Here is a 27,117-nt window from a genome sequence, read left to right as displayed (position 1 = left end):
CCGTCCTTCCCTGCTGGCCCTCAGATGGGCTCTGGACAGCTGCCTGAAGTGTAACATGACCCTGCAGCTCCTGATTGTTTTCCTGCCCCCTCCTAGAGGATGCTGCATTCTGCAAAGGCCTGCTGAACCTGCTCTTCAATCTTCACAGTCAGTGTCGGAGTCCTGTGAGCCTCCTCCGTGACCTCTCCCAGGATCTCCATGGTCAGCTTGGAGACATAGACCAGGTACTGCAGACCACCCTGCTCTGCCCAGGCTTAACGGCAGGCAAACAAGCTTCCACTCTAAACCCGGGTGAGCTCAGATGGGCCTGACTCCCCCCTCCCTCCCTAGGATATTGAAGTGGAGAAACCAAACCACTTTGCCATGGTGAATCTGAGGACAGCAGCCCCCACCATATGTGTAAGTGTTTGCCCTGCCCTCCATCGTGCCCCAAAAGCACATGGGCACCTGTCCACGTCACCCTAGCCTGGGCCCGCCCAAAGCAGCTGAGGATTGCCAACTAAGCCATCCCCCTTTCTCTTTCCCAGTTACTGATTTTGGATCAGGCGGAGAAGGTCTTGGACGATGTAGACTGGGTGATCAGAAGGCTGAAAGAGCAGCTGAGTCTTGAAGCCACAGCGGGTGAGGAGTCTTTTCTCAGGGGGTGGGTGGGTTCGAGGACGACACATAGAAAGAGAATGGAAGTCTGTGACTAGCGACGGAGAAAGCACCACGTGATTTCAGCTCAGAGAGTTTGAGTAGGAGAGACCTGATGGGGAGACACTTATCAGGTTAGACCCTGCGTCTATACATACCCAAGCCTGAATTTTTTTCCATGAATGCACTATTAGTCTGTCTCTCTAAGAATCGAACCTTTAAGATAAAGCCTTGCAGTGTAGTTTCTTCCCCTTTCTGACCCTAGTGGCTTTAACACACAGGCTGCCCATCAGTCAAGAGTTCTATTCCTTGGCTTGATGAACACAGCGCTGTCTCCAGGATTGGGGAGACTGCGGAACTCACTTCTGCTGCAAAGTCAAACCAATGGCATTTTCGCCCCGAAAAGGGGTGGGAACCGAAGGCCTTGATTTCCGCCCCAGGCTCTTCCCTTCCTCCAGAAAACATGGAGGGCTCTGGCTCGAACGGCCCGCGTTTCCTCTCTCGGCAGAAGAGCTCCCTCAGGCCAAACTCGCCAAAGAGCCCCTCGAGAAGGCGATCATCCTGCAGTTGGGAACGCTCATCACCGCTTTCCATGAGCTGGTGCAAACAGCCCTCCCATCGGGCAGCTGCATAAATACCCTCCTGCAGGACCTTGGCAAGATCTACATCATCCTCACTTCATTTGCCCAATACGTGAGTACAGGGCCTTCAAGGAACTTACACTCTAATTGGAATAATAAGGCTTGTGGTCATTAAGTGCTTTCTCTATGCTCAGTCAGTCATTCATCTTTATTGAGCACTTACTGCTTGCAGAGCACTATGCTAAGCACTTGGAAGAGGACAGTATAATTAGCAGACATAGTCCCTCCCCAAAACAAGCTCACAGCCTAGGTCGCACAAGTCACACAGTCATAGTCCCCATCCCACAGGAGCCTCACAATCTTAAGTGGGAGGGAAAACACGTATTTAATCCAGATTTTACTGATGAGGAAACTGAGGCACGGAGGGGCAAAGATCGGGTCTACCGACTCTACTATACTGTCCTTTGCCATGCAATCAGTGCTTAGAACAGTGTTTTGCACATAGTAAGTGCTTAATAAATGCCGCTATTATTATTATTATTGTTGTTGTTGTTGTTATTATTATCATTATTGTTAGTGCAGTGTTGTGCACCCAATAAGTGCTCCTCAAATACCATTGATTGACCTGGCCATGGTCGCACAGCAGGCCAAGTGGCCGAGCCGGGATTAGAACACCGACTCCCAGGACCGGGCTTTTTCCAGTAGGCCACACCGCTGCTCTTATTGGGGGTGGGGAGACAAACGTAACAAAATTTGCAACTAGAGCATTCAACAATAAAGTGGACATGTATACATTAGCACCAAGGAGGATCTAAATTAAACCTGTTAAGTACTAGACTTGGCTAAAGATATGGCTCGGCCTTAGGAATTAATCTGAGAAGGCTCATTGGAGCAGTTGAGATTCGAAAGGGGGATTTGAATGTGGGGAGAACAGGGGTCTGTCTGAAGGGGCTGAGTCCCGTGGAAAGACAAGTTGCAAAAGCACAGGGTGTGAGAGATGACACCAAGCTAGACACTAAGCTCGTTGTGGGCAGGAAATGCATCTACCACCTCTCTTATATTGTACTTTCCCAAGCACTTAATCCAGTGCTCTTCACATAGTAAATGCTCAATAAATTCCACTGATGAGTCTCTCGTTTATCAGTATCTCCAGGTCTGCCATGACTCCAGAGGGATTCCCACCCGCATGGAAAAGCTAGTGAGTGGCGTCTTTTTCTGGGATTGTGAGGGGGTGGAGGAGAGACTCCCTGAATTGTATTGAGATGTTTCTCTGCTGCAGGTGAAACTTTCAGGCTCCCATCTGACCCCGCAGTGCTATGCCTTCATCACCTACGTGCAGGTAAGGGGAGCTGAGGTTTGGATGATTCTTCTGGTCTGAGACCAGTAGGGGTGAAATCACTTTTTAAAAAGAATAATGATCATTGTTATTATTATGATATTTGTTAAGCGCTATGTGTTAAGTGCTTACTACGTGCCAAGCGCTGTGCTAGGCGCTGGGGTAGATACAAGATACTCAGATTGGTTACAGCCCCTATCCCATATAGGGCTCACAGTCTCAACCTCCATTTTACCAATGAGATAACTGAGGCCCAGAAAAGTGAAGCGACTTGCCCAAGGTCATATAACAGATAGGAGGCAGAGTCAGGATTAGAACCCAGGTCCTCTTGACTCCGAAACCCCAACTCTTTCCACTGTCCAGTTTCTTTACCTATTCTTTGATCAATCCTCCATCACCGTCTTCTTCAGGGAGTTAAGGAGTAGTTTTGGATTGAGGTCAAACCCACGGCAAAGTAGGTTTCTGGCTTTCTGGCTCCTGGTTGGCCCACAGAAATGACCAGAGGTAAAACACTTTCCCTCAGAAGTTTGGAAAGCAGGTGCCTCGACCAATCTAATAGCTTCCAGCAGAAAGATTCTAGGCCAGAGGATTTCTGTAGGAAACATTTCTGCGGGATGTAGATGTCCACTAGAAGTAGTAGAGGAGGTCACGCTTATTGAGCGCCCACTAGGCACAAAGCTGCTCTGTACTAAATGCTGAGCCAGAACGTTCTGATTTTTGTAGGAGCAGGGGAGGACAAAGCACTTTGCCTTTGCATTTGAAGGAGTGTAACATATTTGCCTTTTCTTGGGTCTTCTAAAGCTCATCAGTGAGTATCAGGCAACTGAGGAGAGGAAGCAATGGAATGGTAGTGGGGAGCTGGAAGAAGGGGGTGTAGCATCATTTCTAACAAGCAGGAGGTGGTGGGGAGGGAGTGCAGGGACAGTTTCTGCCATTATATGAGTCAGGGAATGCATCTTCCAACTCTTGTACTCTCCCATTCATTCATTCATTCAATCGTATTTATTGAGCGCTTACTGTGTGCAGAGCACCTTACTAAGAGCTTGGGAAGTACAAGTTGGTGCAGACATTTAGTACAGTGCTCTGCACACAGTAAGCATTCAATAAATATCATTGATTGACTGTGTCCCATAGGGCAGGCTTCTAGAGCCAATGTGATGGCAGTCTTTCTCAATTCCTGCAGAACATCCAAAGCGAGGCCCAAAGCAGTGTGGCAGAGAAAAAGGAAAAGAAGAAGGAGGAGGAGGAAGAGGATGTGGAGGTGGAGGAGGAAGAGGAAGAGAAGGAAGAGGAAGCGAAGAAAGAGGAGAAAACTGCTGCAGTAGCTCCGGCTAAGGTGAGCCACCTGTGTCTGTGGTCAAGGAAGCTGCTTCTCCCTGGGCTCGGGGGTTTCTACTTTATCCACTGGAATGATCTTCCGTTTTCAATGGGTTTCTGTGGGGAATGAAACATTTTGACTGAGAAGTGACGCAACAGGAAAGTCGTACAGGAAGGAAGAGAAGTCTTGGGAACTATTGCCTAAACTGATTCAGGCATGTTCCTCAGTTGGAATTATATCAGGGCAGAGGCAGCTCGTGCCCTGGTGGCCCCCAAATCAAGCTCGGTGCCCGCGCGCACCCCATCCCTGCCCAGCACTTTTGGTGCTGTCCCTCAACCAATAGGCTGAGTGGCAGAGGGAAAGAGGTTGGGGAGGGCGTTCCACAAGGGAAGCATCCCCTGGCTCCCCATTGGCAGCAGGCCTGCTCAATCCCCCGCCCTGGCACCCAGAAGCTCGCGGGTATGTGGTCCCAGGAGCCGCCCTGTCCAGACGATGGAGGGTGATGAAGGCAAGGCTGAGGGCACCATGGTGAGCATATTCGTTCTCTCCTGGACTCTGCCCGAAAGATGGCATGGGGCCTAAAGGAGTTACAGGAAAAAACTCCGTGATTTGGTAGGCCTGGGAGCAGAGCCAGGCCAGAGGGGCCAGGACTGATTGTTGCCCGGAGCTGTTGTTGAAAGGTTTGGTGGGAAGAAGTGGCATCTCTCCACTGTTGGTTTCTGAGTTTATGGCTCATCCCCGTGGATGGTCCCAGCCGAGTGATGGCTCCACGGAGTGTAGCCCATGGGAGGCGGTGTCCCACCCCATCGCCCCTCCTGACAGATAAGTGGGTGCCACCGATTCCTGTGCCAGGCTGTTAGGGTGATGCATGATCCACCCCCAACCCTTGGAAACTTGGGGTTCCCCTGAGGCCCTCTGCCACATGTGCCCATCTACTCCGAGACTCCCTCCTGCTCCCTGAAGGGCTCCGCGAGCGTCGGGAACAGTTTGGGGTTGCAGGAGTCCTCACTGTACCCAGATACAGCCCCCTTTGGGACAGGACAGTGGTGAAAGGGCTTAGTAGGGCCCAGATTGGAGCAAGTCACTTCACTGGCCCAGCCCTCTTCGGGAAAGATCACATCAAACTGAGACTGGCCAGAAGCAGAACAAGCCCAATTTCTTGGGCGTGAATTTAGGTCGGTTTGTGCCTGGTCCTGCCACCAGGGGCTCCTGAGGCCTACTTGGCCCCAGACTCCCCTAGAGTTGCCCCCTTCCTGCAGAGCCCTGAGCCCCAATGTCTAATCTCCATTTGTGTGACCCACAGGTTAAGGCTTTTCAGAAGGCCAAGCCGATCCCCAACCTGATCTTCGCTATCGAACAGTATGAAAAATTTGTCATCAACCTTTCTAAAAAATCAAAGGTAACGGGTTTTTTTTTTTGGTATTTATTAAGCACTTACTACATGCCAGGCATCGTACTAAACGCTGGGGTAGGTACAAGTTGGTACCCAGTCCATGTCCCACATGGGGCTAGGTCTTAATCCCTATTTCACAGATGAAGTAACTGACTCAGCGAAGTTAAGTGATGTGCCCAAGGTTCACACAGCAGAAAGTGGTGGAGCTGGGATTAGAACCCAGGTCTTTCTGACTCCTGGGCCCATGCTCCGTCTGCCAAGCCACACTGCTTCTCTTGCCCTGCTCTTGACCCCAAGGGTCCAGATGACATAATCAGAACTGCAGTTTGAGCCCAGGCATCAGGATCGCGAGCCTTGCAGGGCTGTGGGCAGGTGTATTTGGGGCACATAGCATTGCCCTAATAATTGTGGTATTTGTGAAGCGCCTACTATGTGCCAAGGACCTTACTAGGTGCTGGGATAGATTTGAAATAATCAGTTCAGACATGGAACCTAGCCCACAAAGAGGTCACAGTGTAAGTAGGGAGGAGAAGAGGAGTCTAATCCCCATTTTACAGATGGGGAAACGGGGGCACAGAAAAGTTCAGGGACTTGTCCAAACTGGTCACTCCACAGGCGAGTGGCAGAGCTGGGATCAGAACCCAGGTCCTCTGATTCCCAGGCCCGCTCCCTTCCCACTAGCCCGCCCTGCCTTCTCTCATGAGTTACCAACTTCCAACAGCCCTGCCCGACCCAGCCATATGGCAGGGGAGAAAACAAGAATGGGGTGTTCTGCAGGAGGGGCCAGGGAGGGAGGACGGGGGTCAGGCCGGGGCACCTGAGGAGTGCAGCTTAACGTGACATGTATCCTGTCTTCCCCCACAGGTAAACCTGATGCAGTACATGAGACTCAGCCTGTCCCGGGACTTCAAAATCAACAAAACCATCATGGGCAGCGCCCTCCAGGAGTCAGTCGAGAACAACGACACCGGCACGGACCAGGTGCGATATCTTCCTGAGCCAAGTCCTGCCAGGCTACTGTTCCTGCTGCAGGTTTGCTTTCAGTTTAGCCGCTGCCGCCCAACCTGAAATTCATCACTCCAGCCTGGTGATCCCAATTGCTCATCCCAGAGTCAGCTCTCACTTGCCCCTCTCGCCCACCCTGTAATGGGGAGAGGGAAAGTGTGGACCACTAAATCTCACCGCAGACAACCTGTCCCCTAACAAGGCTTTAACTATTATTTAAGTGCTTAGTGGGTCGATCAGCCAATCAACTGTATTGATTGAGCGCATACTGTGTGCAAAGCACTGTACTAAGCACTTGGGACAGTACAATATAACAGAGCTGGTAAACATGTTCCCTGCCCACAGTGAGCTTTGCCCAGCACTGTACTAAGCACTGAAATAGATACAGGGGCACTTGAATTTCCTCCCTTTTTTACCCCTCCCTCAGCCCCATGGTACTTATATAGATGTCTGCAATTTACTTTTCTGTCTCCCCATCTAGGCTATAAGCTCATTCTGAGCAGGGGACATTTCTGCTAATTGTTGTGTTCTCCCAAGTGCTTAGTACAGTGCTCTCTACATATTAAGTGCTCAATTAATGTCATTGATTGATTGCAGCACAACAGAATTCCCAGGAACCCCTTCTCCTCTGCAGACCCCTGGCCGTGGCCACTGCCTCAGGAGCCCATTGGCAAGTGCGAATTATCCCTTAGGGGAGGCCTGTATTCTGATCTTAGATCTTGGGCAGCCATAAGGAATCATCAGTGGGGTATTTATTGAGTGCTTACTATGTGCAGAGCATTGTACTTAGCACCTAAGAAAGTACAGTACAACAGAGTTGGTAGACAGTGTTGCCTTTCCAGCCAGTTATGGCCACTGGATTCTTGAGATCAAGGCCATAGCTTGAGCCTCAGCATCTGAACGATGCCACCAAGCTTTTGGTTCTGCTATCCATTTGTCAATTGATCGACTGACCAGTAGTATTTACTGAGTGCCAAGCCCTGGATTTGGCCCTTGAGAGAGAACAGTAGGATTAATAGACAAGATCCCTGCTCTCAAGGAGCTTATGGTTCCACAGGGAAGACAGATGCTAAAGTAAACCAAAGGGTATGTACTAAGCGCCAAGGGGAAAGCAAGAGCGTCCAAATGCCGAAGAGGTGTCCGGGGTGGGAAATTAATCAGTGAAGGCTTCCTGGAGGAGACATGCTTTCAGAAAGGCTTTGAAGATGGGGAGAGCAGTGGTCTGCCAGATGACAAGTAGGAGAGAGTCCAAATTGGGAGGGGTGGAAGAGATGAGAAGGAGGCCCAGTGAGTAGGGTAGCTGTAGAGGAGTAAGAAGAAACAGCAGGGAGAGGGCTAATTGCATGCCCTAGAGCTAGCAGGTGGGAGTTTCTGCTTGATTCAGAAGAGAAATGGGCAACCATTGGAGAGTTTTGAGGCTTTAGAAAAATATCTGGGCAGCATAGACCAGAGAAGAGAAAGAATGAAGGTAGGCAAGTTGGCATCAGGGCTGATGCTCTCTGGTTTTTTCCTGGAGAAGGTGGGGAGGAGCTGTTAGGCACTCCTGCAATTACACGCCCTGCTCAGAGCAGCTGGGTGCCCAGAGGAAGGCGGCATTAAGCTTGGGAGTGCTGGGAAGGAAAGACTACAGCGCAATACCTAGTCTCGCTCCACATCTTTATTTAGTAGGCTTTCTCTTCTTCCCCAGAGTGTTGTGGCTGAGCAGAATCAGGAACCAGCCAAGAAAAAAAGAAGAAAGAAATGATTCCCACCCATTCCAAGTCACTGGGGACTGTGCAACTGGGGCTTCCTCCTTGCCCGCAAAGTCCCACACTGCCTTTAATCCTTGCAGCACCTTCAAGAGAATCAGGGCCCCAAACCGCCTTCGAACCTCTGCCTCCGCTCCAACTGGAGGGGATGCCCCAACCTGCCCAAGGCAGGCCTCTCTTCAGAGCCCCAGCTGGCCCAGCTTAGTTTGTTTTCTCCAAGGAGCCATTGGTGAGTTGAATTATTTGGTAAATATCCAGCGCTTCACCTGCAATGACAGCAAGGGGTTAGGTTCCCTGCTTCCACCAACAAGGACACCCCTGGGGCCCAAGTGTACTTGGGGGCGTGGCCTGAGCCAGGAGGAAGAAGACTCCAGCGAGGGGGCCGTGCCCCTGTCGCAGGATGCCCAAAAGCTTTGAATGAAAAGCCCAGCTGATGCACTTTGGCTTTGCGTTTCCAATAAAAGTATGGTATGAAGAAAGCGGTGGCTTAGCCAAGGTTTGTGGGTCTGGGTTGGCTTTTCCGTGGCTGCTGACATTCATAAACACCCAGCTCCTTTTCCCCTCAGAGTGAGGGTGGGGAGAGCTCTGACCATGTAGCTCGAGGAAGCCCAGGTTAATCTGAGCTTGGAGGGGGGATGAGGGGGAAGGCAGCCTGGGTGGAGACTCACCCTGGGGGATCCCATATCTCCTTTCCATGCCAGTGGGGTTGGAGGGGGTTTTACAGTCCATGGTCACTTCCTTCCTAAGGCACCGATCAATGTCCACTGCACTGAAAAAGGCTACAGACTGGGGCAAGTCCCGCAGGCCCAGTTTGTACGCAAACATACACCTGAAACAGAGCAAACAGGCCTCCCTGTGATTCTGCCACCCTCTGCCGGCAGCACACAGATCCCTGCAACCGAGGGGAAAGCAGGCTGGGCTAAACCTTTCCTGGTAGAGAGAGCAGCTTTGGCACTCAACCAGCATCTTCCCTTCGCCCTCTCTGTGCCCACTAAAAGGGGTGGTCCTCCTCCCAGAGCAGGTGCTGACCCCAGGCCCCTGCTGCCAGCCTACAGCCTGAATGTCATCTGTGGTCTGGGCCGGACCGGGGCAGGCCACGCGTGATCCCCCCAGCCACCCATCCGGTCGCTGGGCCACAGGACTCGTCCGCTGTGGCTCCCGCCTGGATGTGGCATGGCTGCCACCAGACCAGTTGAGACCCTGCCAACTAGAACAGAGCCACCGGGTCCTTACCGCGTCAGGAGGTTGGTGATCTGCAGGGCCAAGGCTGCCCGATAGCGGTCGTCTGCCCGCACCAGGTAGCGCACCTCGTCGTGGATGCTGATGCAGAAGCGGCCGTCGATGGCAAACTCTTCAAACAGCCACTTCATGGCCACCAGCATGAGGTGCAGGTAGTCAACCGCCGAGCTCTGCACCACCCAGTTCACACGGCTGGTCACAAACTGCCAGATGGGGAGGGGGAGGAGAGATTGGGGAGAATGATGTGCCCGATCGACAACCGCTCACTGCCACATTGGCAGGGTCTTCCATGCTCAGGGCAAAGACAAAGGGGACGAGACCAACGAGGTTGGGGAAGAATGCCCCCAGAGAGCCCCAGGGCAGTGCCCACAGCCGGCTACAGACATCTGCCCCACAGCCTTCTGGGAAAAGGTAATCCCTGAGAAGGGCACGCCAAAGAGTCCGGCCCCACCTCCTCTCCAGTCCCGAGCCCAGGAGGTCGGGGCAGCTGTTTACCTCCCGGCCGACGGCCGACGGCTCCAGGGCGCGACTGATGCGACAGCCCAGCACGGGGGTCTGGGGGGCAGGGGACATGGCGATGCTCTCCAGCTTGTTGAACATCTCCGACTCAGTCCCCCCGGCCCACTTGTACTCAGCCACCACGTCCCACTTGCCCTGGCGAGACCTGTGGGAGCAGAAGCCCGAGTCGGCCTGCTCTCTGAGCCCCCTGAGCAGCAGCCACATCTGCTGCTTGGAAATATATATTGGGGGGCAAGGGGTGCTTGGGGTTTCCAGGTCCCACTGCCAAATCCTGGGTCCTTAGCCTCCTCCCGTGGCCAAGCTCTGCCCCTCCACCTTCCATCCCAGACCCACTGAGTACCCTGCCCGAGGCCTAGCCGGTCCCCCCCGTCTACCCAGCCCCCGCTCTGCCCCTACTGTTTGGCAGCCTCTCTCTGGATCCTTCGCAGGTCCTGCAGGGAAACCCAGCCGTCCTCCATCTCGTCCATGGAGAGCCCCAGCTCCTTCACCAACCACTGGCCTTCCTCGGACAGTCGGTATCTGGGGAAGAGGTGCAGGGCCTCTGGGGGAGCTGGCCTGACACGTGGGTGCCAAGGAACCTGGACTCCAGCTTCCTAAGCATACTATCGCTGACCAACTTCCTGCCGGGCCTTCAGCAACGAGTCAGATCGAAGCGTCTCAGGGGTTGGGGCAGAGACCGGACCCCACTGTCGTCTGAGGTGGGTCCAGGGAGAGGGGAAGAGGGCAAGGGAGGAGATGGGCCAAGCCCCTGACCTGCGGAGGCCTTTAGTGACTGCGTACATCTGCCTGGCCTTCTCGGCAGCCTCCTGCGGCGTGAGCCGATGGTTGAACTGCATGAGCAGGCGCTCAGCGAAGGGCCGGCCGGCCCCGTAGATGCGGCCGTAGTTGAAGACCTTGGCATGTTCCCGGCTGATGCCCACCGTGATGGCCGTCTTGCTGTGCAGGTCGGTGCCACTACTTTTCTTGCCCTGCAGGGTCATCCAGCCGAAGGCGGTGGAGCCTGGAGCGGGGTGGGCGTATGGCCACGGTGGAGTGGGGTCACGGGGGGTGACCCGCCCTTCCCTCAAGGCACCCCAGGAACTCCCCACCCACCCACTCACCGTGCATCCCGGCAAAGTGGGCGTCTCCGAGCACAGCCGCAATCCACAGCTCTTGAGAGTCCACATCGGCCCCGACGAGGACGTAGCCGGGCGGGGCCTGCACCATGGCTTTGAGCTCGCTGCCCACCCGGTCCTCCTGTGGGAGAGACCGGCAGGAATATACCAAAACGACAACGGGGTTTAGTAAGTTCCTACCATGTGCCTCTTATAAGCACTAGTAGGGCAGTCACAGGCCCTGTCTCACACGGGATTCACACTCTTAAGAAGAAGCAAGAACAGGGATTTTAACCCCATTGTACAGCGGTCCAGAGAGGTTAAGTGGTTGGCCCTAGGTCACGCAGCAGGCAAATGGTGAATCCAGGACTAGACCGTGGGTTTCCTGACTCGCTGGCCCTTTCCACTAGGCCCCCCACCCTCTGCACTCTGGGGCTGCCAATTTACCAAGGCTGCCTGAGGACAGGGCAGGGGGCAGGCCCGAGGCTGTAGAACACGTACCCGGGCATTGCTGGCCGTCAGCCAGGTGGGCTCCACGGCTCTCCGGGTGATGGTGCCTGCTGTCACCACCTGGGGCAGGATGGCCCCGTAGTGGCCCTCTTCATCGTAGTCAGGGTGCCTGCAAGGGAAGCCCAGATGCAGAGCTTAGCTTACAGCGGGGGCTCTTGGGCTTGGTCTGTTTCCCACCCCCATCCCAGCATGCCTGAAACACTCCTGTCCCTCCCTCTCTTCCCTCGGTTGGACTCACACCTGGTCACCACACGAGGCAACTCTGCTCTCCGCAGCCACACGACCATCTGGGAGCTGGAGGGTGGGAGGGGATGGGGTAAGGGCTAGGGGTGTAGTTGGCCCACGACCTACAGCACCAGGCCCAGGGCTCCTGGCCGGCTGGCGGGAGTCCAGCAGTCCCCCTCTTGGGAGCCAAGCCAGTGCTCCTCTTGGCTCCAGGGTGGGGACATGGGGGATTGGATTTAGGGCTCCCCCGCAACAGGGCTGGGGTGATGTCAGAGTCCTGGGGGGGGGGGGGGGTCACAGAGGGGCACACACCAAGCCAGCTCTCCCCACCACCACTCCCTGAGCCCTCAGACAGAGCAGCCCAGTGTGGGCCACCAGCCTGGGGCCAGGAGAATGGCCAGACAGACTGGGCCCCCTCCACCCCCAGCCCCACCCACGACGACCTGATGCGCTTGTGGGCATTCCTCCAGAACGAGATCATCTTGTTGATCTCCAGGGCCCGAGGCCCACTGGCACCACCGGGGCCTGCCTGCAGGGTGCCATCCTCCATCTTGGGCAGGAAATCCTTGGTAAAGGGGCTGCCCACGTTACAGTTGTTTCCGTCCTGTAGGCAGGCAGAGGAGGAGGGGAGCAACACAGCAACCCTGTCAAGAGCTGGTGCAGAAGGACCCCTTACCGAGCTCCCATTCCCACTCCCCAACTGAGATGCCAAGGGTTGAGCCAGGAATGTAGGGGCGAATGTACAGGATTCTGCCCTGTGGGGATCCCTTTTTTTTTAATGGTATTTAAGTGCTTACTATGTGCCAGGCACTGTAGTAAGCACTGGGTAGATATAAAACAATCAGATTGGACACAGTCCCTGTCCCACACTGGGCTCACACTCTTAATCCCCATTTTACAAATGAGGTAACTGAGGCACAGAGAAGCTAAGTGATTTGCCCAAGTTCACACAGCACAAGTGGTGAATCCAGGATTAGAACCCAGGTCCTTCTGCTGCTGGTCAGAAGCCAGAAGAGGATTGGGCAAAGACAGACCACCCCCGCACCCCGCTTTCGTCTCCCTTCCTTTTCCACATCTCTACATCCGCCCCGACTCCTCTGAGTGTCTGAGAGCAGGCAGAGGGGCTGGGGGTCTGCAAGGCATGGAGCCGGCTTGGGGGAGGACCAGGGGTCAAGATAATAATAATTAATAATAATGATGGCATTTATTAAGCGCTTACTATGTGCAAAGCACTGTTGTAAGTGCTGGGGAGGTTACAAGGCGATCAGGTTGTCCCACAGGGGGCTCACAGTCTTAATCCCCATTTTACAGGTGAAGTAACTGAAGGCACAGAGAAGTTAAGTGATTTGCCCAGTCACACAGCTGACAGTTGGCAGAGCCGGGATTTGTAACCATGACCTCTGACTCCAAAGCCCAGGCTCTTTCCACTGAGCCATGCTGCTTCTCTAGGATAGAGCATGGGGGGCGGAGGGGGGAGGGCAAGATGGGGCCGAGGGAGCAATATAGTCACCTTGTGGGGCAGCTTGAAATACCAGCAGCCGGGGATGTTCACATCATTGTAGGGCCCATTGCCCTGATGGTTGGGGGGCCGGCTGTCCCCCAGCTTTGTCTCCGGACCCCCGGCTTCCTCCTGTGGGGACAAGTCTGTCCCTGAGCTCTGGGCCCCTTGGGTCTCCGGCGGTGTGGATGGCAGGGGCGGAACAAAAACACCAGCCTGAGAAGCAGGTGCCTGGCAAGACCCCCAGGCCCCAACCCCACCCCTCAAAAGGCCCCAGGGAGATGGGTGATGCAGCAGCAGCTTTCTGGAAACCGGTGCTGGCCGGCCACCTAAGCCCCCATCCCTGGGCTCCCCAGAATGGTTCCGGACAAGAGGCCTGCTCACCTGGGGCGAGGACTGGCCTGTTTTCCTGGATGCCCGGAAGCTCCCCAATTCTGTGTCAAGGTCTCGTTCCAAGCAGTCGAGCTCCTCCACCTGTGTCAGGGGTCGGGGGAGAAGGGAAGGGAGAGGGGGCTGGGGGGTCAGCCAAGCTGCCTCTTCCCCTGTACAGTCAGTCCCCCCGCCCCGGGGAAACCCTCAGACCTCTCTTACTCCACTCCCACCTCCTCCTCCCTGATTGTCTTATATCTACCTCAGCATTTAACATAGGGCCTAGCACATAGTAAGCACTCAATAAATACCACAATTATTAGTGTTATGTCATTCCCTGCCTTGTCTTGGGCCAGTAGAGGGGCACAGTGTGGCTCCACGAAGACAGTCTCAGAGATGCCCCAGTCAAGGGCTCGGGGCTTAGTTGGGGTGGCAGGAAGGGGTCTGGATGAGCCCCCCTCTCTTCTTCCCTCTCCGGCTATCACAGAGGCCTTCCCTGACTAAGCCCTCCTTTCTTCTCCCCCTCCCTTCTGCATCGCCCTGACTTGCTCCCTTTATTCAACCCCCCTCCCAGCCCCACAGCACTTATGTACATATCTGTAATTTATGTATTTATATTGTCTGTCTCCCCCCTAGACTGTAAGCTCAATGTGGGCAAGGAATGTGTCTGTTTACTGTTATATTGTACTCTCCCAAGTACTTAGAATAGTGCTCTGCACACAGTAAGCGCTCAATAAATATAACTGAATGAAGGAATGGCAACAAAGCTCTCCTCATGTTTCAGGGTGGGGACAGGGCAGTTAACCATTTGAGGCCAGAAAACCACCTTGCCTTTTATGCCGACTCCCGAACCCATCCTGAAAGCTACACTCCATGGATAAATGTCTTCTTAGCATGTGCACTCCACCCACCCCCAAGCAAGGGCTGGAGGGGGTGGAAACAAGCTGGCTGGAGGGGTCAAAGAGACTGTGGTAGTCTTCCCACAGGCCCAGATATTCACCAAGCCCAAGGGCTCCGATTCCTGGCCAGACCCCTGTGTAAGGCTGCCAACTGATCACTCTATCAAGTAGCAATAATAATAATAATGGCATTTGTTAAGCGCTTACTATGTGCAAAGCACTGTTCTAAGCCCTGGAGCACTGTTCTAAGCGCTGGAGCACTGTTCTAAGCACTGCAATTACTGTGACAAGAGTGCTGTACTAAGCACATGGGAGAAAACAATACTCTGCATTGCCTATGAGCTTGAATCTGCACACTTTAGGCACCTGATATTCACCCCCACACCCTCAAGCCCACAGCACGTATAGACATATCCGTAATATATTTTAATGTCTGTCTCCCCTCTAAACAATAAGCTCCTTGTCATGTCTGGGAGGGGATTCTGGCCTCCCCGGGGGCTCCTGGAGTAGCCATCTTCAACTGGAAGAGTGGGGGGAGCTGGCAGAGTCGGGGTGAAAGAAGACCAGAGGAGGGGGGCCCCAGTTTACCGTCTGCCACATGGAGCTGTTGTCGGTAAGCACAAAATCCTCGCTCAGGGGCAGGGGAGTCTGCTGCTGGTCCTTGTCCTTCTCCAGGCAGTACTCCTGGTACAGGCGCTCAATGGCTCTGGAAGAGGGAAGAGAGCTGGGCCCTGGGAGACGACCCACCTTCTCCAGCATCTTCCCAGCAAGGACAGGCGCTGACTGGCAATTTGGTTTGGATGTGGGGCCCGGCCCAACCAGGGCTGACAGAGGAAGAGACTTCTAGGCTCCAGGCAACCCCTGCCCTGCCCACAGGGCCGCTCTTGCCACCAGTTAGGAGGGCAGGAGGGGACTGACCGCCCCCACAATCCTGCTCTCCCACTCAGGCAGGGTGGGTAGAAAGGCAGGGCAGACAGTGCAGAGGGGGCAGGGAAGTTGTGAACAACTCTATCAGAGGGGTAGGGACAGGTCAGGAGGGTCTGAATGTCTGTCTGAGGCCCGGTGTTCAGGGCTGCTCCCCTCTACTACCTGTAAGGGCACGATGTTACCGTCGGATCTGGATCTGGGTCCGGGCCCCAGGAATCCGCCTCCAAGTTGTCCTGCCGCCCGGGCACCAGGTAGCCCCAGCCGTGCTGGCCCGAATAGTACACCGGGAAGCCATCCCAAGTCAGGGCCATGAGCTTCGGGGTCACTTGCATCTGCAGGCTGATGAGGCTGGGGCCCGGCCCCCACCCTGGGTCGTTCAGGCGAGGACACAGCTTCCGGTACCATCTGTGCACGGGAACCCAGACCGGGAGGGTTGAGAAACGGGGGCAGAGCAACAGGGGAGCAGGGAAGACCACGCAGGGTGGGCGGCTGGGAACGGGCAGTGGTCCCAGGATGGGTAGGGTGAAGACTCAGCAGGCGCTCCCACCTCTCTCAGCCAACCCCAAAACCCACATGCACATGTTCCCGCATATATGCCCAGAGCAAACACAAGCACCCACATGCACATACCCAAAACTGAGCATCCCTGCAGCCCACTCCTGGGAGTTCCCCCCACTGCCCCATCCTCTGACCCGAAGATTGGAGGATGGAGCTGGTGGTGATTACCCGCCAGCGGGGGCACCAGTCTTGCCTCTGGGCCCCAGCCAGCGGTCTCACCTCGGGTGTCCCGGCAAATGCTGGGTCCTCTTGGGTAGCAGAGATGACGTGGCCTTCAGCTGCTCAAGGCGGGCACGGATGGCGGGGCCTCTCTGCAGCTCCTCTTCCTCACTGGGGGGGCCAGGATCTACACCAGTGGGGAGAGGAGAGTCCACCTTGCCTCGACTTCTCCAAGTGGCCACGCGACTCAAACCCAGTTGACATCATGAGCCCCCTTCCCACAAGAACTAGCCTGCCTGCCTCCTCCCTCTGCACCCCTTCCACCACCCCTCCAACCAATGGCCCCACCTTCCTGCCACTCCAATTCCAGGGGGCTCCCAGCCCCAGCAGGGGGTGTCCCAGGCTCCTCCTGCTCTGGACCCTCCTCTTTCTTCTTCCTCCTTGCTGGCGGCAGCTTCTTCAGCTTGAACTCCTGTAGGTCCCATTCCAGGTCCCACAGCCAGGGATCGTCCTTGTACCTGAGGGGCCCGACACCCCCCATCAGCAGAAGGCCCAGCCCCAGCATCAGCCTGCCTGGCCAACTGGTAAAGCCCTCAGCTCAGGGGAGGTGGGGGAATGGGGAGGGGGATGGCACAAGAGCAGCCAGGAGAAATAATAATAATGATAATAATTATGGTATTTATTAAGCACTCACTGTGTGCCAAGCACTGCTTTAAGCACTGGGATAGATACAAGGTAATCAGGTTGTCCCACGTGGGGCTCACAGTCTTAATCTCCAGTTTACATATGACATAACTGAAGCACGGAGAAGTTAAGTGACTTGCCCAAAGTCACACAGCAGACAAGTGGCGGAGTCAGGATTAGAACCCAAGTCCTCTGACTCCCAAGCAACATGTTTTGTTTAGTTGTCTGTCTCCCCCTTATAGACTGTGAGCCCGTTGTTGAATAGGGACTGTCTCTATATGTTGCCGACTTGTACTTCCCAAGCGCTTAGTACAATGCTCTGCACACAGTAAGTGCTCAATAAATACGACTGAATGAATGAATGAATGAGAGTGCTGGCCACAGTGGGCTCTTAGGCCCATAGTGACGCCTTAGCACCCCTACCCACAAACACAAGTCCTCCCTCAAGATCCAAGGGGAGAGGAGCCCCTCACCAGCTCTGACCGCTCTCAGTCCCACCCCTCCCCCTGAAGCCAGACACAGAGTCCCCCGGGTCTGGTCTGCTCTGGGCCAGATGGGGTGGGGAGCCCGGAAGGTCCGGCCCAGCCCTGCCCCGGGTCCTCCCCCGCCAGGCTACCTCTCCCCAGAGAGCAGCTGGCAGGCATCGTTGGCGAGATCCATGAGCGATTTCTTCATCTCCCTCTGCAGCTCCTCATAGGTGCTCTGGGCCTCCGCCAGGTAGCGCTCCCAATTCTGGTTCACGGGCAGGTAGGACGCCCCCATCTCCAGCATCCCAGCCAGTGTCACAGGGTGGGGGCACCTGCCACACCCGGGAAGGGCAGGCATGAACGTCGGGGCTGCACCCCCTCCCCCACCCTGGGACTCTGCCTCGTGCCCATGGGCAAAGGATCCTGAGGCTGGACAGAAGCTTCCCCGCCCTAACACGGCCCCCTGCCTCAATCCCAAAGTCCCACGGAGACACCAGACCCCAGCCTCCTGGGTCCCGGGGAGACAGCGGCCATCTCACCGCTCCAAGAAGAGAGGCAGCTGCTCCTGGAACACTTCATGGGTGGCCTTCACGTCCAGGGCACAGTACTGCATCAGATCCTAGGGGCACACACAGAGTCCAAGCGGGCCCGGGCCTGGCTGCTCCCTCTGGGAATTCCGGCCTGGATCCACCCGGCTCCAGGGCTCCCCAGCTCAGAAACAGACAGGCAGTCAAGTGCCAGGAAACCAAGGGGCTCCCCCAGCCCCTGCCCACCCAGCTCCCCCGCCCGGGGCCTCCCCTGGCCTTGGCCACCCACCTGGAAGTTTTCCCGGATGTCTCGCATGGAGCCCTTGATGAAGAGCTCGCGCACCTCCTTCTGAAGGGGGGACCCCCCCACGTACAGGCTGTGCACGTCTGCCAGGTTGTTGACGCTGCTCAGGTCTAGCCAATCCCAGGCCGAGATCTGCAGAGACATGGGGCAGCCCGGATCGCCAGGGGATGGTGCCCACCCCTGCTGGGCTCTGGGGCCCCTGGGCTAAGGTCGTGGTAGTGAGGACAGTTGGGGGTGAGCAGGGAGGTGCACTCCATTAAGCCCTCCTGGTATGCCAAGTGCTGTGCTAAGCATGTGGCGAGATACGCAATAGTCGGAGTGGACACAGTCCCTGTCCCACAGGAGGTTCCCAGTCGAAGTAGGAGGAAGAGCAAGTAGGCCCACCCAGTGAAGCAACTCGTCAAAGATCACACGGCAGTCAAGTGGCAGAGCCGGGATTAGAACCCGGGTCTCCTGGATCCCAGGCCCATGCTCTTACCCTTAGGCACAACAGGAGAGATATCAACCTGAGTTCTGGTAGTGAATTAATTATGGTACTTGTTAAGCACTTACTATGTGCCAAGCACCATTCTAAGCGTTCGGGTAGATGCAAGTTAATTAAGTTGGACACCGTCCCTGCCCCTCATGGGGCTCACAGTCTCAATCCCCATTTTACAGATGCTGTAACTGAGGCCCTGAGAAATGAAAAGACTTGCCCAAGGTCACACAGCAGACACGTGGTGGAGCCAGGATTAGAACCCAGGTCTGTGCTCTATCCACTAAGCCACACTGGTAAGGGGCATAGATGGAGGAAGACACCCTCTACCCACAACTCACTGCTGGGCCCTTGGCCTTGCTGCGGGTTTTCTTGACGTGCTGAAGCACCTCCTGGGCACCCTTCCGCTTGCCCTGCTTGGCTGCCATCCAGAGGGTGCGCTGGAAGCCGGTCAGGCCTGAAATGGCCATGTGCATGCTCATGGTATCCAGGAATCGCATCCGAGAGCCCTGTGCAAGGTAACCAGTAAGTACCACCCTCTTCCCACCACAGGCGCTCAGTACAGCCCTCTGCACACAGCAGGCACTCACTGTGGTGCTCTGCACACCCTAGACAATACATTTAATCATATTTATTGAGCACTTTCTGTGTGCAAAGCACTGTACTAAGTACTTGGGAGAGTACAATATAACCACAAACGTACACGTTCCTGCCCACAACAAGCTCAAATGATAATAAATAATAATAATAATGATGGTATTTGTTAAGTGCTTACTATGTGCCAAGCACCGTTCTGAGCGCTGGGATAGATCCAAGGTTATCAGGTTGTCCCACATGGAGCTCACAGTCTTAATCCCCATTTTATGATGATGATGGCATTTATTAAGCACTTACTACGTGCAAAGCACTGTTCTAAGCTCTGGGGGCGGGGGTGGGGGGATACAAGGTGATCGGGTTGTCCCATTGGGGGCTCACAGTCTTAATTCCCATTTTACAGATGAGGTAACTGAGGCACAGAGAAGTGAAGTGACTTGCCCAAAGTCACAAAGCTGACAAGTGGCGGAGCCGGGATTAGAACCCATGACTTCCGACTCCCAAGCTGGTGCTCTTTCCACTGAGCCATGCTGCTTCTCAGATGTGGCACTCTGCCCACTGTAGACACTCAGTAAGGAGCTGTACACGAAGTAGACACTCGGTACAGTGCTTTGCATGCAGCAGGCACTCGGTATAGTGCTCTGCACGAAGTACAGTGCCCACAGGAGGTACATACCCTACCCAAAGTAAGCATTCAGTATAGTGCTCTGCACACCAGAGACATTCAATACAATGTTGTGCACATAGTAGGCACTCAGTATGGAGCACTCTTCATACAGTAGGCAGTCACTACAGTGCTATGCATGCCACAGTCACCCAGTACAGCAAACTCAGCACACCAGCACAAAATACTCTCAATAACACACTCTAATAATAATAATAATAACATTAATTGTGGTATTTGTTAAGGGCTTACTCTGTGCCAGGCACTGTTCTAAGTGCTGTGGTAGATACAAGTTAATCAGGTTTAACATGGTCCCTGTCCCATGTAGTCTTAATCCCCATTTTACAGATGAGAGAACTAAGGCACCGAGAAGATAAGTGACTTGCCCACGGTCACACAGCAGACAGGTGGAGGAGCTGGGATTAGAACCCAGGTCCTTCTGACTCCCGGGTCCATGCTCTACCCACTAGACCACACCGTATCTCACTCTAGTAGAGAGCTCTGCACACAGCAGGCACCCAGGACAGAGAGCTCCACACACTGGAGACACTCTGCACAGAGAAGGTGCTAGCTACCCAGTAGGTGCCCAGTACAGTGGTCCCGATCCAGTGGGCACTATCAATCCTGTGGATACCCATATCAAGCCCTCTTTCCCTATCCTGCCACTCCCACCTGGGCCAAGAGGAGCTAAAACCTCCCTCCCCAGCACCCCACTTTACAGCTACTTGGACTCTCCTTTAGCTGGAGGAACAGGAAACTGACTCGAGGGAGAAACTCAAGTCCCACTGACTCATGATCTTAACTGGCCAAGAGAGAGGTCACCCAACCCAAAGCCAACCTGCTCTCCAGGGGGACTTGGGGTGCCACCCCCATCCTGCCATACCCCCACCCCTCCAGGAGAAGAGATGAGAGCCAGGCATTGGAAAGAGCTCCAATGTCCAACTCTTTTTCACCAGAAAAGCAGTATTGCCTAGTGGATACACCACAGGCCTGGGAGCCAAAAGGACTGAGGTTTTAATTCCAGCTCCACCACTTGTCTGCTGTGTGACTCTGGGCAAGTCACTTAACTCTCTGTGCCTCAGTTATCTCACCTGTAAAACAGGGTTAAGACAGAGCTCCATATGGGACAGGGACTGTGTCTAATCTGATTTGCTTATATCTACCCCAGCACTTAGTACGGTGACTGGCATATAGTAATCACTTAAGAAATACCATTACAAAAAATAATAATGATAGTAATAATAATAATGATGGTATTTGTTAAGCTCTTACTATGTGTCAAGCACTGTTCTAAGCGCTGGGGTAGACACAACCTAATCAGGTCAGACACAGTCCCTGTTCCACAAGGGGCTCACAATCTTAATCCCCATTTTACAGATGATAACCAAGGCCCAGAGAAGTTAAGTGGCTTGCCCAAGGTCACACAGCAGATGAGTGGCAGAGCCGGAATTAGAACCCATGACCTTCTGACAAAACAAAATTTTAAAAAATCCCACCAAAGAACAGAAAAACAGATCCAAGGGTCCCACCAACCTCTGCCCCAACTAGGGCTGCCCCTCCCAGCTCCTCTTGGCCCCCACCCTGTGGCTGGCCCTCCTCGGGGGATGTGGGGGCCGGGCTCAACAGCCCCCAACTCTCAGCCCCTACGGTTGGAGGGGCAGAGGAGAAATCAGCGCTAGGGGTGGCTCAGGCGACTTCCTGGGAGGGCCGCGGGTGGGAAGCGGGAAGCCGAGCCCACCTGGATCAGGTACTGCTCCTTCACGTGGGCCCGGTCGAAGCAGACGTTGTGGCCCACGACGAGCCTCTCAGGCCAGTCGACTGAGCCACTGACGCCAGCCGAGGTCTCCAGGGGGATGAGGTCCGCCGGGCACAGCTGGCTGGACCAGGAGAAGCGCTCTTCCACCAGCCTCCGGCTGCACCACGAGTACCTGGCCAGGAGAGACAGCTGACCCTTCGGGGAAAGCCTGGGACGGGACCCCGCCCCTCCCTGACAGGACCTCTCCCTCCAGGATCCCCAGGGGGTCGGACGATGTTTGTGACGCAGTGTGGCAATGGTCAGCATCACCCTCATCCCCCCAGGATCCCCGGGGGCAGGGAAGCGGGGCCGAGGGGGGCGGGGGAGTTGCTGGAGAAAGTGGGCATGCTCCGTTACTGTTCACCCGTGACAAGGAGCTCGGCTTGCTCCCGAGGGGCAGTGCGCGTGACCCTCTGCCTTCCATCAGCTGGACCTGAGGGCCAGAGGGACAGTCCCAGCCTGGAGAGCCCCTGACCCCCACTGGTCCCAACCTGGGGAGCCCAGTTCTGGACCGGTGCCAGGACGCCCCCTAAGATGGGTGTGGTGGGGGGAGCTCGCCAGGACAGGTGCGGGGCAGTGAGGGGAAAGAGATGGGGCCAGAACCAACTAGAGGTCCCCTCCAGTCTCTAGACTAGAAGCTTGTTGTGGGCAGGGAACGTGTTCTACTGTTCTAGTGTACTCTCCCCAGTGCTCATAATAATACTATTAATTGTGCTATGTGTTAAGCGCTTACTACGGGCCAAGCACTGTACTAAGCGCTGGGGTGGATACAAGCGCTGGGGTGGACACCTGTCCCTGTCCCATGTGGGGCTACAGTCTCAATCCCCATTTTACAGATGAGGAAACAGGCCCAGAGAAATGAAGTGACTTGTCCAAGGCCACAAAGCAGACACGTGGCAGAGCCGGGATTAGAACCCCTGACCTTCTGACTCAATAAATACAATCGACTGTCCGACTGACTCCAGCTGGTTTCGTGACGAACGTACCAGGCAGTGGGGGACACAGCCACGGCCAGGGTAGGGCAGTTCCCCTCGGACACGCAGACCTCGACGTCTAACACCAGGGCCTGCTCGTCGGGGAACGCCACCGCTCGGCCCTCCCCGCCCGGCCCGTAGCATGTCCAGCCCTCTCTCCAGGCCCACGTCGGGGGCAGCGGGGGCAGCGGGGCCTGCAACAGCCGCTGGGCGGCCTCCAGGTAGGGAAGGCTTTGCTTCTGGGCCAGCAGGCGGAAGTGCTGGTCAAGGTCGTCCCCGTAGAGGCGGGGTAACCGCAGGTCCACATCAGGCAGGGCTGCCGCCTCCCGGCCCCACAGCCCGTGACGCTGCAGGTGCTCCACACTGCGATGCACGGCCGCCTCCTCGGGCTGCGCCTCGGCCCCGCCGAAGATCTGCTCGTGCAGCCCCTTGGACAGCATCTGGATGCGCAGCGGGTTCTGCCGCGGTGGAGGCGGGGCCGGGGCCGCCTCCTGGGCCTGGTGGCTGGCGGCGGCGGGTGGGGAGGTGCCCGAGGCCCGGTGCCACGTCTCAGCCCTCCGGGAGGCCACCTTCCTCCACAGCAGGCGGCTCATCTCGGCACCGGGCCCGGCAAGGAACGAGAGCCGGGCTGGGGGTGGGCGGACCAACCCCCTGCTCCAGACCCTGCTCTGCCACCTGAAAAACATGAGGTGTGCGTTACCATACGCTATGGTACGGAACATTACGAGGCCACGAGCGGCTACGAGAAGGCTCTAGGCGCCTAGTCCACAGAACCTGGAGCCTGTCCATGGAACCTTGGTCCCCTCCCCATCCAGAGCCGTGTCTCCTCCAACCAGATCCCCAGAGGTCCAGGCACCGCTTCCGAGCCTGGGGACTCGGAGGCAGGTGTCTAGGCGGGCGGGCAGAGGCTGGGGGTTTTAAATAAAACCGTGGACACCACACCCCAGGGCCAAACTCATCTCTCAACCCTCCCGGCCTCCTGTCTCTCCTCAATCCAGTCCATACTTCTCTCTGCTGCCCGGATCAATTTTCTACAAAAACGTTCAGTCCACGTTTCCCCATTCCTCAAGAACCTCCAGTGGTTACCCAACCACCTCCGCATCAAACAGAAGCTCCTCCCCGCTGGTATTAAAGCACTCAATCACCTTGTCTCCTCCTACCTCACCTCCCTACTCTCCAACTACAACCCAGCCTGTACACTTTACTCCTCTAATGCCAAACTATTCACTGGTACCTCAATCTTGTCTATTATTAAGCCGCCGACCCCTCAACCATGTCCTGCCTGTGGCCTGGATCGTCCCCCCTCCTCATATCCAACAGACAACTACTCTGCCCCTCTTCCAAGCCTTACTGAAGGCACATCTCCAAGAGGCCTTTCCCGCTAAGCCCTCCTTTCCTTTTCTCCCACTCCCTTCTGCATCACCGACTCGCTCCCTTTAGTCATCTCCCCTCCCAGCCCCACAGCACTTACGTGCATATCTGTCATTTATTTATTTATATTAATGTCTGTCTCCCACTCTAGACTGTAAGCTCGTTGTGGGCAGGAAATGTTTATTGTTACACTGTACTCTCCCAGGCATTTAGTACAGTGCTCTGCACACAGAAAGTGCTCAATAAATGTGACTGGATGAACTCTCCCCTCCTACCTTACCGCTCTGATCTCCCCCTCCAATCAGCTCACAAACGTTGTTCCTCCAACCCCAGTCTATTCACTGTGCCTTGAAGGAGGGAGGATGTGAGCTGGGGGCGTCAAGGCGAGACAGATGAAATTTGGCATTAATAATAACAATTATGGTATTTGTTAAGTACTTAACTATGTGCCAGGCACTGTACTAAGCTCTGGGGTGGATACAAGCAGATTGGGTTGGACACAGCCCCCGTCCCATGTGAGGCTCACAGTCTCAAACCCCATTTTACAGATGAGGCCCAGGGAAGTGAAGTGACTTGCCCAGGATCACACGTTGGATAAGTGACAGAGCCGGGATTAGGACTCATGACCCTCTGACTCCCAGGCCTGTGCTCTATCCACTACACCTCTCTGCTTCTCATTAGAGAAGCAAAGTTTGTATGTGCTGGGTTGTAGTAACAAATCAGCGAGGTGAGGTAGAAGGAAGCAAGATGATTTGAGTTCGGCCTTGGATGCATCAATCTCTAGCTTCCTCCCCCTTTCCATCCGACAGACCACCATTCTCCCCATCTTCAAAGCCCTCCTAAAATCACATTTCCTCCAATAAGCCTTCCCTAAGTCCTCAATATCCCACCCCACTTCCCTCCCTTCAGCCCCTTAGGTCTGTACCCCCCCAATCACAACGTTCCTTCCTCCTGACCCCAAAAGCACTTATATCCATAGGCTACGCTCTGCCCTACCTGTGATGTCTTTTAAGGTCTATTTCCCACTATAGACTGTAAGCTCCTTGTGGGCAGAGGATTGTGTCAGCCAATTTTACTGTATTATACTCTCTCAAGCATTTATTTCAGTGGACCGCACACTGTAAGTGGTCATTAAATACCCTTAACTGATTGATAAATACCAGCCAGAGGACAGACTGCCCTCCCTCTCAGGGGCACTGACAGCTAGTCATTTGTGGGGCTTTTTTTCTAATTGGCATTTGTTAAGCACTTACTGTGTGCTAGGCATTGTACTAAGCGATGGGGTAGATACAAGCTAATCAGGTTAGACACAGTCCCTGTCCCACCTAGGGCTTACAGTCTTAGTCCCCATTTTACAGATGAGGTAACCGAGGCCCGGAGAAGTGAAGCGACTTGTCCTCTGACTCTCAGGCCCATGCTCTATCCACTAGGCTAGGCAGCTTTTCCATCGGACAGGCCGGTTTTCAGGGGACTGTCCGGTTCTGGTGGCTACTTGAGTGCTGGCCGTCCGTGGCCAACCCAGGGACAGGGTCCCCAGTGGTGAAAAGCACCATGCCGGGCCCAGGGTCCCTGCAAGGAGCCGACCCCCGGACTGGACAGTGAGACCCCGACACCGGTCCCCGGAACAACACTAAGCCACCCGTCTCCCTTTTCTGAACGGCCTCCCCAGGCCCGGACACAGCCCGTGCCCAGCTCCAACCCCAGCCCCAGAATAATAATAATATAATAATAATAACAATACTAATAATGGTATTTGTTCAGCGCTTACTACACGCCAAGCACTATTCTAAGCACTAGGGTAGATACAAGGTTGTCCTACATGGGGCTCACAGTCTTAATCCCCATTTTACAGATTAGGTAACTGAGGCACAGAGAAGTGAAGTGACTTGCCCGAAGTCACACAGCTGACAAGTGGCGGAGCAGGATTAGAATCCACGACCTCTGACTCCCAAGCCCGTGCTCTATCCACTAAGCCACGCTGCTTCTCGTGGAATAGAGTCCACCCCCAGCCCATCCCAGCCTGCCCTCAGACCCAGAATAGAGGCCGCTCCCAGTCCAGCTCCAGCCGCAGCTCCAGTCCCTGCCCCACCCCAGCCCCCACAACTCAACCCATTCCCAGCCCCCCAACTCAGCCCAGCCCAACTCAGCCCCAGCCCCCACAACTCAGCCCAGCCCCCCACCACACTCAGCCCAGTCCCACTCCCACTCAGCCCCAGCCCCACCCAAACTCAGCCCCAACTCCACCCCAGCTCAGCTCAGCCCCACCCCAGCTCATCCCAGCCCCAGCCCCAACCCCGGGCCCGGAACAGAGCCCACCCCCAGCCCCCGGTGACCTGGGCAGTGGGGCGGCCGCCGGTGCACGTGGGGGCGGAGGCAGGATGGGGGGTTGGGGGGGGTGGGCCGAATCGGGAGGTCCCAAACGGCCCCGTCCGCCGAGGGCGGAAGAAGGGGAGGTCGGAGCGCCCAGCCCGCGCAGCCGCCAGCCGATGGCGTCGCTTTCCTCCCCTTCCCCTTCCCCTTCCCCCCGCCGCTCGGGACCCACTTGGATTGGTCCAGCGCGAGGCCGGGGCGGGGCAAAATCTTCCTAAACTCGCGCGAGGGCATTTACTACCGGGCGGCCGCGTGGCCTAATGGATAAGGCGTCTGACTTCGGATCAGAAGATTGCAGGTTCGAGTCCTGCCGCGGTCGGTGGAGGTCGTCTTTTCTTTAAATCTTATTTTCTTTCTTTGTTTTCGCTCTGCCCCGAGGATTTTTTTAGACCCTTCACAAACTGAATGTTGTAATTCTGAGACGCTCGAGGTCTCCCGCTGAAGGCACCTTGCCCATTTACCGACATCAGCGCTTCCTTAGCAGCAAAACGCACGTAACATAGGCTAGGGGGACCTCTTGTCAGCTGTGTGACCTTGGGCAAGTAGTTTAACTTCTCTGTGCTGCAGTGACCTCATCGGTAATATGGGGATTAAGAGTGTAAGCCCCATGTGGGACAACCTGATTATCTTGTATCAACCCCAGTGCTTAGAACAGTGCTTGGCACAGAGTAAGCGCTTAACAAATGCCATTATATTATTATTATTATTATTATTATTATTATTATTATTATTAATCATAAAAACCTTCTCTTTCCACTTGAAAACCTGTATAGCAAGGGCAGACAGACCACTGTTCTGGGGGACTGATCTACTGGGTGCCCCAGGCTTCCTCGGCAAATTCACCCTCTGGACTGGAACTCACTGAGCCTTCATACACA

The 27,117-nt window shown here is 55.2% G+C and overlaps 2 protein-coding genes and 1 non-coding gene across 4 annotated transcripts in view; 2 read left to right on the top strand and 1 right to left on the bottom strand.

Moving 5' to 3' along the window:
- Positions 1-8,040, top strand: part of FANCI (FA complementation group I) — a 62,544-nt gene extending 54,504 nt beyond the window's left edge. Inside the window, exons 29-38 of the mRNA XM_038746272.1 lie at positions 97-224; positions 331-399; positions 528-621; positions 1,145-1,329; positions 2,362-2,415; positions 2,497-2,556; positions 3,737-3,889; positions 5,175-5,270; positions 6,129-6,245; positions 7,957-8,040. Of these exons, the coding sequence (XP_038602200.1) occupies positions 97-224; positions 331-399; positions 528-621; positions 1,145-1,329; positions 2,362-2,415; positions 2,497-2,556; positions 3,737-3,889; positions 5,175-5,270; positions 6,129-6,245; positions 7,957-8,013 (1,013 nt within the window). The 3' untranslated portion in view covers positions 8,014-8,040. The remainder of the gene's footprint in view (positions 1-96; positions 225-330; positions 400-527; positions 622-1,144; positions 1,330-2,361; positions 2,416-2,496; positions 2,557-3,736; positions 3,890-5,174; positions 5,271-6,128; positions 6,246-7,956) is intronic.
- On the bottom strand, positions 7,912-23,243 carry POLG (DNA polymerase gamma, catalytic subunit). 2 transcript variants are annotated; one of them, XM_038746273.1, is made up of 22 exons: positions 22,511-23,243; positions 21,468-21,657; positions 18,813-18,980; positions 17,982-18,128; positions 17,705-17,784; positions 17,315-17,497; positions 16,363-16,532; positions 16,075-16,201; positions 15,460-15,702; positions 14,959-15,076; positions 13,487-13,576; positions 13,115-13,234; positions 12,048-12,208; positions 11,620-11,673; positions 11,371-11,488; positions 10,876-11,011; positions 10,529-10,775; positions 10,172-10,294; positions 9,752-9,920; positions 9,251-9,459; positions 8,686-8,846; positions 7,912-8,283 (listed from the first exon to the last, which is right to left on the bottom strand). In XM_038746273.1, the coding sequence occupies exons 1-22, from the start codon at positions 23,218-23,220 to the stop codon at positions 8,219-8,221; spliced, it is 3,789 nt and encodes a 1,262-aa protein (XP_038602201.1). In that variant the 5' UTR covers positions 23,221-23,243; the 3' UTR covers positions 7,912-8,218. The 2 variants fall into 2 exon arrangements, with proteins under 2 accessions (XP_038602201.1, XP_038602202.1); XM_038746274.1 differs by lacking the exon at positions 8,686-8,846.
- Positions 23,244-26,485: 3,242 nt separating this feature from the next.
- TRNAR-UCG lies at positions 26,486-26,558 on the top strand. Its single transcript has one exon. It is a non-coding gene; the product is annotated as a tRNA-Arg (tRNA).
- The last annotated feature ends 559 nt before the right edge of the window (positions 26,559-27,117 follow it).

The sequence above is a fragment of the Tachyglossus aculeatus genome, chromosome 5 (assembly GCF_015852505.1).
Source record: "Tachyglossus aculeatus isolate mTacAcu1 chromosome 5, mTacAcu1.pri, whole genome shotgun sequence".
Classification (NCBI taxonomy): Eukaryota; Metazoa; Chordata; class Mammalia; order Monotremata; family Tachyglossidae; genus Tachyglossus; species Tachyglossus aculeatus.
This window is presented reverse-complemented; position numbering and strand designations above follow the sequence as displayed.

What these genes read in the sequence shown, in the direction of transcription:
- POLG (XM_038746273.1), bottom strand. Translation starts at nt 23,220, where the DNA reads ATGTTCCGTACCATAGCGTATGGTAACGCACACCTCATGTTTTTCAGG. An exon ending in AATGCCCACAAGCGCATCAG is followed by an intron (nt 11,674 to 12,047) that starts GTCGTCGTGGGT and finishes CCCACCCTCCAG; the next exon opens with CTCCCAGATGGTCGTGTGGC. An exon ending in CCACTTTGCCGGGATGCACG is followed by an intron (nt 10,776 to 10,875) that starts GTGAGTGGGTGG and finishes ACCCCGCTCCAG; the next exon opens with GCTCCACCGCCTTCGGCTGG.